Consider the following 16,121-nt stretch of genomic DNA (forward strand, 5'->3'; position numbering starts at 1 on the left):
CCGTTTGTACACAGCCCTATTTCAAAGGGGCATGCCAATAAATCACCATCATCATCATTTGCATTCGTTTTCTTGCATGCATAGCTTCCTTTGTACCTTCGTGCTACACGTCGGGTGGATGGTAATTTGTTTTCCTTTTATGAACCTTCCTCCCCATTGCTGGCTTCCGCAAAACTGATATGCCAAATAAAGTGTCCCTGTGCTTCGAGTTGTCGAATAATTCGTCCTCGCGCGGCAAATCGGCTACGCTGCTGATTAGATTAGACCGAGGCGCCTTGGAAAATCGTTGGACATATACTTTCGTATATAGGGCCGTGGCAAAGTTGTCTTCAACTCCGAAGCTTTCTTTGTGGGAAACCTTTATAGGTTTCCTTCGTGGTTTCGTGCTACAAAGCGAAGGTTGTGGGATCGTTCCCCACCGGCGGAAAGTTGTTTTTTCATCCATTTTCCTTTCCATTAACTTATCGTTTCCTTATTTCATTTATTAGGCACAAGTAATTTCCCATATGTTGTCCGTGGCGTCAGTGTTTGTTGGCTTCTTAAGATAAGTCGGGGGGGGGGTGTAATTTTCCCCCTCACTCATACAGGTATAACTTTACGATATATATCAGTAATTGGTAGGCAGAACGCTTGATTACAATATGATCATGGTCGAACGACGGATGTCTCCAGAGCCAAAAAGGGGTCTTGTCGCGACAAGGGACCTTATCGAAACGTTGACTTCGACGGCATCCTTTGTATCACGTCAAGTCTACATATTTATTCTTTTGACATACACTCTTGTATGCTCGCATACATTTCGATGGTAACATGCATGTAAGCAACTCGCACAAGGTCAAGTTTTTCATTCATGCGTGCGATGCAAGCGAGTTAGTCCTTGAAACGACGAATAGAAACGCTTTGTCCCGGCATAGTGACATACAATATAGTTGATAGTGTCGTCTGGATCCTTGGCCTACATGGCTATTTTTTTTATTCATAACTGGAAAGCCCAACACAGGATAAAAGAAAAATTCTACAACAAACAAACAGAACAAGTCATTCAAAGTGATGCTTTAGTGAAAGTAAATTATTTGAGAGAGAAATAAACTTTCATTGAATAACAGAGAAATTATTTGGCTTCCTTGTTTTTTTGTAAACAAAGCTTTTCCATTGGGATTTATGCACCACCAAATGACAGAGAACGTTGACGATGTACGTTGTGAGTCTGAAAAGTCGAATTCGTTATGTTCTACATCGGTATCTATGCAATTCGGTATGGAATTCGGTATCTGCATCGGCCACTATGCGAATGCAGTGGAGTGCACAAAGTACGCCTCCACGCCTACCATGCATATACTCCAGGCTTGGAAGCGGAACGCGCCCATTTGCTACTACAAGCTGGCCTCCTCTGCAGTGCCTCAATGCGCTGTAATCGCTGGACACATAACACTAAATACCACAAAATCCTGCTTGAATTCATACACAACACAGGCCTTACAGCACACACTTATATAACACGAAACATTATACCTTTAGGCAAGTTTTCATCTAAATAAATACATACGTCCGTGTTTATTTCCTGACGAGGATACATGACAGCGTCGCTTGACGCCAGCGTTGGTGATAGTGACTGGCGATAACAGGATAGTTGCTTGGCCCGTTGGTACACAACTTGCCTGAGAGATACTTGATTTCTGAACCAACCTAGGCGTCTGCGGACACTCGGACCGCTACAGGAACTGCAGATGTAAAAAAAAAAAATTGTCAGAACGCGTTTCAGGATATGTCCGGTAATGCGTCACCTTTGGATCAGTCTAGGTGCACAACGTATTGCCACCGTCGAAACGAGTCACGGAGTCTCGCTTCTTTTCGGCGCTTCCTTAAGAACGCTCGGCGCCACCTGGCGCCGCCGCCGCGAAGCCTGCACGTGGCCTCCGAAATGCACGACGCGCCGATGCGAGCGAGCGCTGAGAAACGCGTCACGCGGCAATCGTGTTCCTCTCTCGCGCTTCTCGAGAGGCTGCGCCATCTAGTGGCACCGCCGAGAAGTCCGCGCGTGGACTCCGAGACTAGAAGCCGGTGCCTTCAAATGCGATAATTGTTCCCTCGCGTACCGCACACCCAGTGGCCCGTATACTCAACGACTCAAGTTGGCGAGAGGTTCACCAAGAGCGGCACATGCCCGGGGCATTCATGGCGCAGCCCGCTACTGCGTTGGGCTGCTGTCCTCGAGGAACATTGGTGACGCGGGTTCGATTCCGCTCAGCATCGGAGAAGTTCGAGGGATTGCTTTTCGTCATTGTAGATCGGCACGATCCCAGTGGCAGATACCTATTTGCCCACGTTGGCGTCGAATACCCAGGGACCATGCCCAGTGAGCCGAGTTGGCATCGAGAAGGCTTATTGAAGACCAGCCCAGACCGACCGACATACGCAGTGCTCCGAGTCGGCGTCAAAGAGTTTCTTAGAACTGCGGCACCTGACCAGTCCCGCGTCTACAGTGACCCATGTCGGCATGAAAGAAGTTCCCTGAATAGAGGCACGTATGAGTACGAACACGTTAGCACATACTCAGTGACCCAGGTAGGTGGGAAAACGGTTACATACATACATACATACATACATACATACATACATACATACATACATACATACATACATACATACATACATACATACATACATACATACATACATACGAGAGCGAATCAGAAAGTCTTTGCCGGTATTTTTTAGCCAATTCACGGCTGTAAATGCGAAGTCAACATATCCATTCCCAGCGGGGGACCTTTCTTGGACCGGCCCGGCCTTGCCTGCCGGTAGCTCCGCTGCACGGCGCTGCTGTCAGTTATTGAAGATGGCGGTTGTGCTTGACACGTCCACGGCGTACGAGCAACGAAGTGTGATTCGTTTTCTACGGAGCAAGGGACGAACACCCATCGAAATTCACAGGGAAAATGCAGCCTACGTATGGGGAAAGGTGTTTGGAACTGCCGAAGAAGTTCCTGGCAGGACTAGCGATTCACGTGCAACGATGAAGCCAAAGGTAGCGGTCCGACGAGCGCATTGCATGAGTCGCTTGGCGCGTTTTGACTTGGCCTTCGAGGTGCAGTTAGAACGCAGGCGAGATCTTAAGCGGGCACGGAACGCGCGGAAAAAAGACATATTACTAAAGGGACTACAATGCGTTTGCATTTCCTCCCGTAAAAACAGTCTTAAGTGTATCTGCAGAATATCTCTGTTCCTTTTTGGACGCCATTATTCTTGCTAGTGTTTCTTTCACCAGCGATATCTCAGGTAGGGGGGGGGGTGGGAGTCAAGAGATGGTGTTGATTTTCGGCTTCAACGATAAAAAGAAACAAATGTCTTAGGACTTAACCTTACGGCGACCACCTGAACACCTATAATATCCCATGCGCAGTCCACCCTGCCCCGACTCACTGCCTTATCACGTCTTTACCCCTAGCGCCAAACCCTGGGCGACTGTCCACGGTGGGGATGCGTTATCAAGAATGTCTGGCAGCGTACATCTTACCTTCCATCAAGCACGCCCACATCGGAGGCCTGTGCTAAAGCCACCTGCTCATTATTTCGCTCGGGGAAAATGAAGTTCTCTCTCTCTCTCGTCGTCTTTTACGGCGTGCGCAACCTCAGTATGAATGTCGCGGGGTTGGGGCATAGGGATGCGCACCCCCAAATCTCGGGGACCGCGCATGGCAACAGTCTCGCCTCAGCAACAGCGCCGCATTACCTCTCCCATTTCCCGCTTGCACTGCTCAGTGCCAGCGCTTCGCCCGTGTCGTCATCATCTCGGGGACTCTCGCTTTCTGCCCGTTAATGCCAACCCTCGGCTCGTTTACAAACGCTCTCTAAGAAAAACTTCAATAACTTCTCAACGCCCTCTCCCCCTCCTCTCTCCGGCCCTCCCCCAAATCTCGACCTCCTCCTCTTCACGTGTTTCTCGGACTGTGCAGTACGCTGCATTGCGGGCACGGGGAGAAAGCGGTTCGGGGTTTGCTCTATGCCGCCTCTGCCGGAGCACCATTGAGAGCTGGCGAGCTCGCGACCGGAATTCCTGGAATCCGGTCTGTCTCCACACCCCGCTTTCCCCATCAAGTGTGCGCCTTTCTTACGTGGACGTTACGTCATGGTTGGCGTTTCCCTGCTTTTGTTCGTTTCGTCTTCTCCTCTCTCTCGTGTCTCTCAACTCAGTTTCGGTTTTTCGTCTGCTTTCGGTTTTCGTCTGCTGCGGGGTTCTTTTTCAGTGCAGTCCACCGCTTCCCTTTCTCGCTTCGTTTAGTCCTCCTTTTCGGAATCCACGCCCCAGTCGTTAGAGAGTTCCCGCTGCGTGTATGCTCTATTGGAGTAGAATGGACAGAGCAGACGTACTATAGCCGACGTATGCGCTGAAGATGCAGACGACAAGCCGCAGTGCTGGTACCGACATCTAGCGGTTATGCTGGCAAACATCGCGCGTTGGAAGCGTACTCGCTTTTGTTCGCTGCTTTGGGTAAAATAATCTGTTTTGTGAAGAACTCCGTGAGCCTTTGGTTTATTTGAACGCGCTTTGAAAGGGCGTGCTAGCTTTGTTGGCTTTCGTTTCTCTGTTGGGTCTTTCTTGTCGTTGCACCGTTCCAGGAGTGGCCATTTTGACTACTCCGATGGTTTCAGAGGAGCCGGTGTGATGATGTGTATAATTTCATTGAAATTTTTGCCTTTGAGAAAGAGTCAAGTTCTAGGAACTCTAGGAAACAGAATTTTAATTTAGGAGCTCTAATTCTTTCACAGCAAAATGGTGATCATAAAGTTTACAAATTAGACGCACGAATCTTAAAAGCCCGTAATTCCGCACCCACCTACCCACCTACTACCCTCCCCCTTAAAAAAATGAGGAACACATATTGCATTTCTGTAAACTGCATTTGTAAAAAGCACCGTAAGTGGACAAGCGTGGCATATGAACTTAGAGGTTATGTTGAATAATTAAAATGTATACGAGGATTTTGCAAAAGCCCTGCTCACAGATTTATTTAGCAGGATGCGTTGTTGGGCAAGTTGGTTCATTGTAATAGGAAACATTGGTTGCACTTTCTGGACAGTCACATGTAAGAAGACTGTCCTGTCTTCTTACATGTGATTGTCTAGAAAGCGCAACCAATGTTTCCTATCACAGACTTGTGGTAAATATTTGAGAGCGGACTGAATTACATCAACTGAGCCAGCTTCATTTGTATTATTAAGTACAGTTTTTTGTTGTTCTCGCTGAGGTGCTTGGCAACTCGAGCTTCTTTTTTTATGTTTAGCGGTTTTCAAGATGGCATAAATTGGATATTCATGTCCTGCACTTGTTAGATCTCAGCTTTCTTTCTTTTTTCAATAAAACAGCCCTCTAACTATCGTGCTGGGGTTGCCGAGAAAAAACATATTCTCCCTTCTCATACTTTAGTTTCAGAGATTCACCGTGAAACTTCTCTAACGCCTTGCCGTCGTTTGTTATTTATAATAAACTTGGTGGTGTTCAAGCTTTTTGTGCAAGAAATGCTTTATTGAATAAAATAAGGCAAAATAACATCATAAAATGAGCAAATGCTATCTTGTAGCGGTCTAAATGACGCGTCAGCTGGTCGATTGTGTCAGTAAGCCATCAGTTGCTCTGTCTGACAAAAAGCTCACAAAAAGCTCACGTTTCTGGTGAGCCGGACGTACGCATCGCGACGGTGATGATTATTTGAGCAAGTGTTTCACTTTCTTTGGTGTTCAATATTTTTTAGTGTTTGCTCTTCTAATGTCTTGTCTACTTTGCTCGTGATAAACAGAGCGTCGTCTTTTCTCTTTGTATATATTTCGTTAATAAAGTTCACTTGGAAGTCAGTGCTCGTCCTTGTCTCGCTCTTTTTTTTTCTTTTTTGACCCTGTTGTTACCGTTGCGTTGCACAGAAGATGCATCCCTGACTAGCCCGAAGGAACCACTTTGCTAACTTATTTGGTGCATACTCTCGCCTGTGTGTATTCATTGCATGGCAAAATTGCCGGCTCGCCTCGTCTGCTTATGGATTGAGATAAGCGCGATTCGATTTCGAAACGTGAAGTCCATCTCCCCCCCCCCCAAAAAAAAAGAAATGTAAAGAATGCTACTTAGCGCAATGCAACTTTGCTATAAGCGGCAGTCACCGGGGCTCGAATTCATAACACAGGTTGAAGGTCAGCGCAGTAATTCGTAGTCGGAATATCGGACCTGACATTCACGAAGTTGGCTCGAAAATTCCGTGGTACTTGCGAACAAAAACGAGCCTTAAATTCGTCTTCAGTTTCTGATCGTTTATAGTTAATACCACGTGCAATGTACAGGATGGTGAAATATATTTGGAGGAAGTTTCCCGCTCGTTCTTGGACTATTTCGAGCGGCACCGCACATTCGAGTTTGTTGTATATGTATATATCTGTATTTGTTCGAAATGCTGGAATAGTAATTGAAAACAGTCGAAGAATTTAGAAAGATAACGTGCAATAACTAACGCTACAAGGACATCTGAAGCACCAAGCAGAAAGATTAGACAAAGATCAGACAAGATAAACTGTACCCGTCGATCCCATGGTAGCGAACGATCACAGCGCCAAAGTTCCATGCAACAATCCCCGTAGCAAGATCACAGCGCCAAAGTTCCATGCAGCGATCTTAGTAGGAAACACCAACGTCCCATCATTGTCTGTGCCTAGTTGTTTTTGCTCGCGGTGCACTGCTACTGCACGTAACTGTGACGGCAACCGACCGCGTCGTCTGCTCGCCGTCTGCTCGTCGTTCGGAGAGGGCGGTAACGGCGGCGACGTCCGTATACCGGTGATGAAGGGTTCCGCCGCTTCGTACTACTCGGCGCCTGCGCGCACCGTTGCTTGCGATGCCGTGCAAGCGCGGAGGTCTGGGAGCGTGGAGACGCCTGGCGGGGAGAGAGAGGGTTTTCGGCTGGCCAGACGCTTTTCCGGGAACAACGAACGATGCCGCCTCCGGTGAAGCCTGGGAAGCCAGGAGGGCTCACCGCAGTGCATGGAAAGGGGGGCGGTGTTCACCGCCGGACAACGACCGGACACAGCCCGTCCTGGTCGCTCGCACTGGATTCTAGCTCGTGCCTCTGCTGTGCGCGCGCGAGAGAGAGGGGGGGAAACAGGCGGTTGGGTAGAAACATCAACAGACGACCGAATGCGAACATAAACAGGCGACTGCTAACGAACAAGCAGACGGCGGCTTACAAGCAAGGGACAGACGGTCGCTTTCAAACAACTGATGCGTTTACGAGTAGTAATGATAGACTGTGGGGTGGAAACAAAGAGCAGACGCTACTTTTCCTACAAAAAGATTGGTATCAGACAGACAGACAGACAGACAGACAGACAGACAGACAGACAGACAGACAGACAGACACACAGACAGAGACAGACAGACAGACAGACAGACAGACAGACAGACAGACAGACAGACAGACAGACAGACAGACAGACAGACATAGATAGACAGACAGACAGACAGACAGACAGACAGACAGACATAGATAGATAGATAGATAGATAGATAGATAGATAGATAGATAGATAGATAGATAGATAGATAGATAGATAGATAGATAGATAGATAGATAGATAGATAGATAGATAGATAGATAGATAGATAGATAGATAGATAGATAGATAGATAGATAGATAGATAGATAGATAGATAGATAGATAGATAGGAAAGGCAATGTGTTAGATGGAGGTGGTTACCCAAGCAAAGGATATTATATGGTAATTGTAACTGCCGTGGTAGCATTTAGTGGCCATAACGCTGCGCTGCGGAGGTCACGGGTTGGTTCCCGGCCATGGCGGCCACATTTTGTTAGGGGTAAATACAAGAACGCTCTTGTACCTATAGGTTTATGTGCACATTATACATTCCCCGGTTGTCAAAATTAATCCGCACTCCCTCACTAAGGCGTGCCTCAAAATCAGATCGTGGTTCTGGCACGTAAATATCCGCAGAATTGTTCGCCGTGCTCTTCGTTTAACTGTTCGTCGTGCATTGATTCGCACCAAGTGGCCCAAATGTCAGTATTGCTGCAATCGCTACAAACCTCATCAATCTTTGTGCAGTGGGGGCTGCGTGAAAATATTTCTGAATTCCTGTTTAGTCGGATAGAATTTCATGACGTAAAGCTTCCTCTTAATTGCTGTCACCTTCGCGCATTTTAAGAATGCTGCCGTCTGCGCGTGGATTAGCAACAAATAACTTACTATGACGTTCAGCAAGATAGCGTTCCAACTTAACAAGAGACAATCTATCTATCTATCTATCTATCTATCTATCTATCTATCTATCTATCTATCTATCTATCTATCTATCTATCTATCTATCTATCTATCTATCTATCTGTCTGTCTGTCTGTCTGTCTGTCTGTCTGTCTGTCTGTCTGTCTGTCTGTCTGTCTGTCTGTCTGTCTGTCTGTCTGTCTGTCTGTCTGTCTGTCTGTCTGTCTGTCTGTCTGTCTGTCTGTCTGTCTGTCTGTCTGTCTGTCTGTCTGTCTGTCTGTCTGTCTGTCTGTCTGTCTGTCTGTCTGTCTGTCTGTCTGTCTGTCTGTCTGTCTGTCTGTCTGTCTGTCTGTCTGTCTGTCTGTCTGTCTGTCTGTCTGTCTGTCTGTCTGTCTGTCTGTCTGTCTGTCTGTCTGTCTGTCTGTCTGTCTGTCTGTCTGTCTGTCTGTCTGTCTGTCTGTCTGTCTGTCTGTCTGTCTGTCTGTCTGTCTGTCTGTCTGTCTGTCTGTCTGTCTGTCTGTCTGTCTGTCTGTCTGTCTGTCTGTCTGTCTGTCTGTCTGTCTGTCTGTCTGTCTGTCTGTCTGTCTGTCTGTCTGTCTGTCTGTCTGTCTGTCTGTCTGTCTGTCTGTCTGTCTGTCTGTCTGTCTGTCTGTCTGTCTGTCTGTCTGTCTGTCTGTCTGTCTGTCTGTCTGTCTGTCTGTCTGTCTGTCTGTCTGTCTGTCTGTCTGTCTGTCTGTCTGTCTGTCTGTCTGTCTGTCTGTCTGTCTGTCTGTCTGTCTGTCTGTCTGTCTGTCTGTCTGTCTGTCTGTCTGTCTGTCTGTCTGTCTGTCTGTCTGTCTGTCTGTCTGTCTGTCTGTCTGTCTGTCTGTCTGTCTGTCTGTCTGTCTGTCTGTCTGTCTGTCTCTGTCCGTCTGTCTGTCTGTCTGTCTCTGTCTGTCTGTCTGTCTGTCTGTCTGTCTGTCTGTCTGTCTGTCTGTCTGTCTGTCTGTCTGTCTGTCTAATCCAATCCAATCCAATCCAATCCAATCCAATCTAAATGACAGGAACTGGAAGCCCCGAAACGAACGCCCCATTCAGTTACAACTTACGCACCAGTCGTACCGCGCAACCAGTCGTCGTCGGAGTCAACAACCTCCGGGCAATGCGGGCAAGCCTCTACGACGAATCGAATCGGACCCCGAGCGCGGCGGCAGTTGTCCACTCTCGGGGGGTTCTTGACCGCGGTCCGGCATCGACCGACGCCGGGCTCGCACGTGGCCGGGGCCCAGCCGCGACGCGTTCGTTTGCCGGACGCAACCTCGTTCCGAACAGCGTCTCCATACCGGATACGCCCACCCGCATGGGTCGGTGACCTTTCAACTGTTGCGCCGTTCTCAAAGTGGCTGCCGCCGTGCGTCCGTTCTGTTCCTGTTCTAAATTCTGTTTTCCGTTCTAAAAGCAAAACTGCCGCCATTAATGCAAAGAAACCGTGTATCACGACTAAAATTCCCTTTTCAACTTATCCACAGTAATTATAAGAGAGATCTCACGGGAGTAATTACTTTTTCGTCTGGTTGTGCTACTAGGCAACGACATAGTCGAACAATAACCCCATTTAGTACGCGTAATAATTGTTTTAGGTATTCTTTCTTTCCACGAACAGTGGTTGAATGGAATCATGTAACCAATGACCAAGGTTTAAAATCATCACTTTGGGCGTTTGTTTCAAGTATTCAGTAAAAATTTGTTATCTTGCTGTGCCACTGCTATGTTCAAGCTCTGTTGACCTGATTTGTATTCTGTTCGTTGCCCATGCTATAGTGTTCATTACATATGTATTGTTTCCCACCCTGCTAAAATCCCCAGTGGGGATTGCAGTATTGATAAATAAATGAAAAAAAAAATAACCATGCAAATAACCATGCTACATCTTGGACGGCACCGCGAGCTAATCCTTGGCGGACACCTGACAATCGACCCATCTGTTATTCTTGCTGCACTCCCGGACACGTCGCCCGATATTGCCGTCATCCATCGCCCTCAAGCGTTCGGCGACGCCTCGCGGCCCTTCCAGTACGGCAGCCAGCCATTTCGCCAATACGCCGCTCCTTCCCCCCAACCGTACGCTCGTGCTGACATCCCGGAATTTCCTTCGCGTCGCTCGCCATCCCCTCGCCGACGCTCGCTCTCCCCAATGCGTCGGCGACCCGCACCACCTGACCAGGAAAACTGAACGTCGCAGTTCAAGAGGCAAGAACTGCGCCCCATTCGAACTGTCAAAGTCCTCGCGCCTCTCCTGCTAACGTGGTCGAATTTGTGTAGAAGGTGTTCCTGCATTCGCTCTTGTGGATACCGGCGCAGCCGTTTCTGTGATAGCCGCCAAACTGTGCCGTTCGCTGCGCAAGGTATGAGACGCGATATAGTCGTTGACGTAACGGCTGATGTGAACCGGTGTCAATGTAGTGCTGCACTTCCGACGTGCGGCCCAGGTGAGGTTGTGAAACGTCGAATGAACTGCTAAATTTGTGCAGGAGATCAAGAAGGTCGGCGCGTTCGGCAGGAGTGAGGGTATCGGCGATGGCATGCGAGAACGCAACCCTGGACGTTTCCTCAAGCGCGGACATCGAAGATGCTTGGCCGGGGTCGACGTCAAAAGAGTCTCCAGGGACGTCAACCAAAGACGAAGAGTCGAGGAGTTCCACGAAGCCAAGGCATTCACCAACGAGCAACGTAATAGGCGCACAGAGGGGATTGTAAAAGTAGGTATTGCTGCAGCCGCCAGCCATGTCAAGCGTCGCGAAGGGTAGTGGGAGAGATTTACGGCTCATGAAGACGTCGGACGGCGTGAAGAGGACCGTTGCATCAGCGATGGCATCGCAAAAGACGGGGACGAGGGCGAAGGAGCCAGGTGGAATATCTGTGTCCTCGCGCACGGTAAGTTTAGAAGGGCGGTCGCAATCGTCGTCCAAGGGTGCGTCACAAGGGGAAAATTCAACTTCGGCGCGTGCGCAGTCGATCACGGCTTTATGACTGGATAAGAAGTCCCATCCGAGGATGACGTCATGCGAGCAGGTGGGAAGAACAATACACTCGACGATGTAAACAATGCCGTGAATAAGCACACGTACAGTACAGGCTGCGTGCGGAGTGACGGGCTGCGCGCTTGCCGTACGAAGCGACAGTCCAGAAAGCGGCGTGGTCACCTTGCGCAGCGAACGGCACAGTTTGGCGGCTATCACAGAAACGGCTGCGCCGGTATCCACAAGAGCGAATGCAGGAACACCTTCTACACAAATTTCGACCACGTTAGCAAGAGAGGCGCGAGGACTTTGACAGTTCGAATGGGGTGCAGGTCTTGCCTCTTGAACTGCGACGTTCAGTTTTCCTGGTCAGGTGGTGCGGGTCGCCGACGCATTGGGGAGAGCGAGCGTCGGTGAGGGGATGGTGAGCGACGCGAAGAAAATTCTGGGATGTCAGCACGAGCATACGGTTGGGGGGAAGGAGCGGCGTGAAAACCTTTTCTCAAAAGAAATGAATTACTGTGATGCGGTTGACGCAGGAGATGCGTCTCGGCCACTCTAATTCTTCCTGTTCTACGACCAACAACTAAGTTTTTTTTTTCCGCATTCCCGTTAAGAATGACTAATTTTGCCAACTGCATTTCTTTTGGATGCAATGTCGGTTTCACGATCATCATGATCATAATCATTATATTGATGTCCTCTTCAGGACGAAGGCCTTTCGAACCCATCTTAATGAGATTTGTTTCATTTGAGAGAAAAAGTTTAATTGTAATGACTGTTGGAAGCGAAATTTAGATTTAGATTCTGAGTTTTGTTGAAAAGGTTTTCGAAAATTCGGAAGTTTGAAAGATATAGAAGCACGAAGTTTACAAATTAATATCTCTGCATCAAGAGCAGATATCGCGGTTCTGTAAACGGCAGCCGTCAGATCATTGAAAGCGGACAAATTCGATATGTCATTTTGTATCTTACGCGAATACGTTACATTGTGCACAAGGGTTGTGCAAAAGCTGTATTTTGATGTTACTAAAATTTTCGAGATTATTGTGTAACATATAAATTTTGTCCGCATAAGATGTACTATTAGATGCAATTCACAGGATTATGATATCATTTTTCATTGCTGAGGTAATGAGTTGTAAACTTGATAGTTTCGTTTTCGAAGAATGTTCGACTTGTGCCAATTTTTAATAAAATATTGGCGGCCTAAATCGAAAATTCGAAACCAGCAGTCACTAGACTTTAAGTTTCTCTTTCAAATGCAAGAAACGTCGCCAAATTCGGTGCAGTGGTTGTCGTTAAAAACGAATTCTCCTTTTACATGTATTTAGATAAGAGCACCCGAGCTGAAGCTCCCTCTTAAGTTCAAACACACTTCCACATCAAGAAAAATTAGCGCAACTTCATCTTTGTTTCTAGCCGCAGAGAACATCTGTAGAAAAAGAATACAATGAATTAAATGTTATTTGCTTGATAACATATTTAGTACAATAATTATTATTCGATTATAGATTGGTCTGCTGAAATATCGGCACCTGAAGAGTTGCTTTAGCGCATCAGAAAGGTTATATACACTTGAAACTCGATTTAACGAAGTGATGACCACACTCGAATTATTTCGTTAAATCGGGAAGTTCGTAAAATTGAGAAATAAAATTTTCGGTCCTTCGAAACTTGACATTGTTTCGCAGCGGCATGCAAAAGCTTCTGCGGCATTGTATTGGCAGCTATATAATTCAGCCATCTGTCGCATGAACCATGAATTAAGGAAAGCAGCCACCGCCGCCTTTATCGAGGCGGTGCTGTGCCCGCTGTTCCATGTATGGGTGTGGCTCGCAGCCTCGTCAAAATAAAGCTAGGGCTGAGACCATGGTGCCTAGGTGTTTTAACGCGATAGCTTTAGAGCACATGCTCAAAGAAAAACCCATCTATGTCCAAAATTAGAAAGAAATTTCCGCTCTTTTGTACTAATTTATTTCAGGAAAATCTTCGTTAAATCGAGCTCGGCCAAGTTAGTTTCGTTAATTCGGGTTGATGACGACATTGAACCTTATGGGTACCTGCCGGGGAATGGATATTTCGTCATTAGATCGTGAGCTTCATTTCATTTGATATTCGGTGATCGTCGAGCTTTCTGGAATGTAGTATTTGATTCGACTCAGAAATTTCTCTTACGAAGCACTCCTACACAAAAGAAAGAAGCACTTGGAGGACTCTGGTAAATGTTCGCTACGAAACAGCGCATTGGTAAGCAAACAAGCAAAACAAAACGGAGAGAAAGAATAAATGGAAACAAGAGGAATATCATCGCATGCGTTTAAGCGGAACGAAGCACCTGAACGCTCGCAAGCCTCAATTTTCTTCAAACCCGCTCATCATTTTCCTCGCATAAGCCGGCGAGGAGCTCGGCCATGCATGCAGTCCGTCTAGCACCTATAAGCCTTTTTTCTCGGAAAATTCTCACACTTGACTTAACATCGCCACTCGGCCGGCCCTGACCCCTCGGCGGACCTAAAGAAAATGATCCCTGGGTTTCCATTCGGACCACGTCTGCTTCTCACCTTCCTTTTTTCTTTCTCACACGTTGGTACGCGCCCTCTGTGAGAGAAAGGCCCATAAAGTATTTCTCGCTTTCGTTTGGCCTACACGTTGGCTTTTGTGTCTTCTCCGCCGTCTTTCTCTCGGGCGTCATCTGCTCCGTACATGCGCAGACACGCATAGCCCGCCTCCCCCTTCCCCTTTTCTTTTTTCGTCTGTTGCTATATTTAGGTAGCCGTCGTCTGCTTCTGTTCCCTTCCCGACTTTTTGTTTTCGTGCCGTCTGCTACGCGGACGTGCGTAACAGACGAACCTTATGGCCTTTCTTGCAGCGTTTCTCGACATTTTTCTTTATTTGACCCCTTCTTCCCATTTATTCTAGTTCTTTCTTCTTTTTCTCTCATTTTTTCTATCGTCTTGAGGGGCGTCGTTGTCTGCTAATCTTATGTGGACACGGTGAGCCGCACGTCTTCTTTTTTTTTTGTGTGTGTGTGGGTGTGTTTCCGTCTTTCTTCCTACCGTTGGCTTAAATCGTCTGTCTGCGGCTAGCAGACGGCGTCGCTCCCCGAAATCCATTAGGCGGTCGCGGCGTTCTTTGGATGGGAAAGAACTTTTGTGCGCAGTCAGTTGGGCCGGCGATGGCGAGTGCTTGTATAGCCTCTCGGATGGACAACAGAGGGAGCTATTTGTTCAATTGGCGCAGAATTGCGTGGGCCGCATCTGTTTTCTGGACTTCCTGTGATACTTCAGTGGAGCAGCTAGAGAGTCGATCGACCTTTAGCCTCAGTAACACAATCTTTCCTGGGCTATGCTCTCGGCCACGCAGTTGATCTTCAGTTTGTCTACGTATGCGTTTTGCAGTTTGCGGGATACCGAAGCAGTGAAGGCGTAGGTACCTTTAAAGGCACTGGTGGCGCCATATTGTGGCCTTAAGCTCAACTGTAGCGCATAGAAGTATTAGACAGTGTTAGATTAGGGGACGCAAGCGGCTTGCGTCCACTACTCTCTATTATCGCAATGACAGGCAGTGTGCAGCTTAGCAGCGGTCTCGGAGGTACCAGACGTGACGTAATCAACTTTCTGTGTCTCTCCTTTTCCTTCGATGAAACCTGCGTGAAAAAAAAAAAGAACCTTTTGTTGCACTTTGCGGTTACAAACGGTCAGAACATATGCCACTATCGGTAAGGCTGCTGTAGTCCACGGCCCCGTTGTTCAAACATTCCGTGAACTGTGATGTGCGCACGGACAAGACGAAGGACTCGGGATTTCTCTTCAGTGTCCGTTTAAAGGAGTACTGACACGTATTTTCGATGCTATAGAAATTTCGCCACCGGCTTCTCGCCTGTAAAAAGATCACACTTAACAAGCAGGGAAGTTGACAAGCATTTCAATTTGCAACGGGATACTTCAATTTCATACAGACTTTTATAGTCTCGAAATGCTTGTCCCGGCGCCGTCAACATGACCCTGACGTCATCACCTAGAGCGAAATAAAAGTCTTGAAGTCGGGTAGCAGTAAGGCCATGTGTAATGACATTGTTCATAACAAAAGAACAAGAGTACTGCGCACGTTCTGGCTGATTACGTTAGGTGGGGCTAAGTCAGGTTGGGTCAGTCTAAATTTGGGCAGCTTAGGTTAGGATGGGGCGGGTTAGGTTTGAGCAATGCTGCAGCCACTGAGATGCGCACACAGAGGGAGCCAGTACATCATGACGTCAACACGCCTGCATATCGAAACTGGGCCCGTATTAAAAGAAAACGTCTCTTACTCTATAATGTGATTGTTGGTAAGAAGAAACTCCAGTCACTCCCGATGCTGGACGTACTATTAATGAATGCGACCGTCCAACGGCAAAAAACAAACACAAAAAACACTTACGAACGAAAGGCTTTGAATGCAGCCCCTCATTTGTGTGAACAAGAGAGAGAGAGACAAAGAGGAGGAAAGACAGGGAGGTTAGCCAGTGTAAGTACTGGCTGGCTACCCTGCGCTGGGGAAAGGGGTAAAGGGAATAAAAGGAGAAAGAAGAAGAAGAGGAGAAAAAAAAATTAAGGAAATTCACGCAGTACCGCGATACTACGCGATACAACACTCAAAGGCGATCGCACAATTCGCAAGTCCTTAGATACTTCAGCAAAGCCTTTAAGGCCTTGAGTGCCGAAGCCCGTCTGGACCAGTGTCCTAGAGCCTTCTCCTCTGTAAATGTGTGAACAAGTATTATAGTAAAGCATATCGGATGCTCTGACGCCTATATATATATATATATATATATATATATATATATATATATATATATATATATATATATATATATATATTCAA

General features: G+C 47.3%; 1 protein-coding gene across 3 annotated transcripts in view; it reads right to left on the reverse strand.

Annotated features, from left to right (window-relative positions):
• LOC135913697 (uncharacterized) overlaps positions 1-16,121 on the reverse strand; it is a 190,351-nt gene that overhangs the window by 21,551 nt on the left and 152,679 nt on the right. For 2 of the 3 annotated variants that reach the window (XM_070522931.1, XM_070522930.1), the window contains exon 2: positions 1,547-1,721. In XM_070522931.1, coding sequence (XP_070379032.1) covers positions 1,547-1,576 — 30 coding nt within the window. In that variant the 5' untranslated portion in view covers positions 1,577-1,721. Of the gene's footprint in view, positions 1-1,546; positions 1,722-6,563; positions 6,655-16,121 lie in introns of those variants that run through there. The other variant, XM_065446281.1, reaches the window with a different exon arrangement.

The sequence above is a fragment of the Dermacentor albipictus genome, chromosome 8 (assembly GCF_038994185.2).
Source record: "Dermacentor albipictus isolate Rhodes 1998 colony chromosome 8, USDA_Dalb.pri_finalv2, whole genome shotgun sequence".
Taxonomy (NCBI): domain Eukaryota; kingdom Metazoa; phylum Arthropoda; class Arachnida; order Ixodida; family Ixodidae; genus Dermacentor; species Dermacentor albipictus.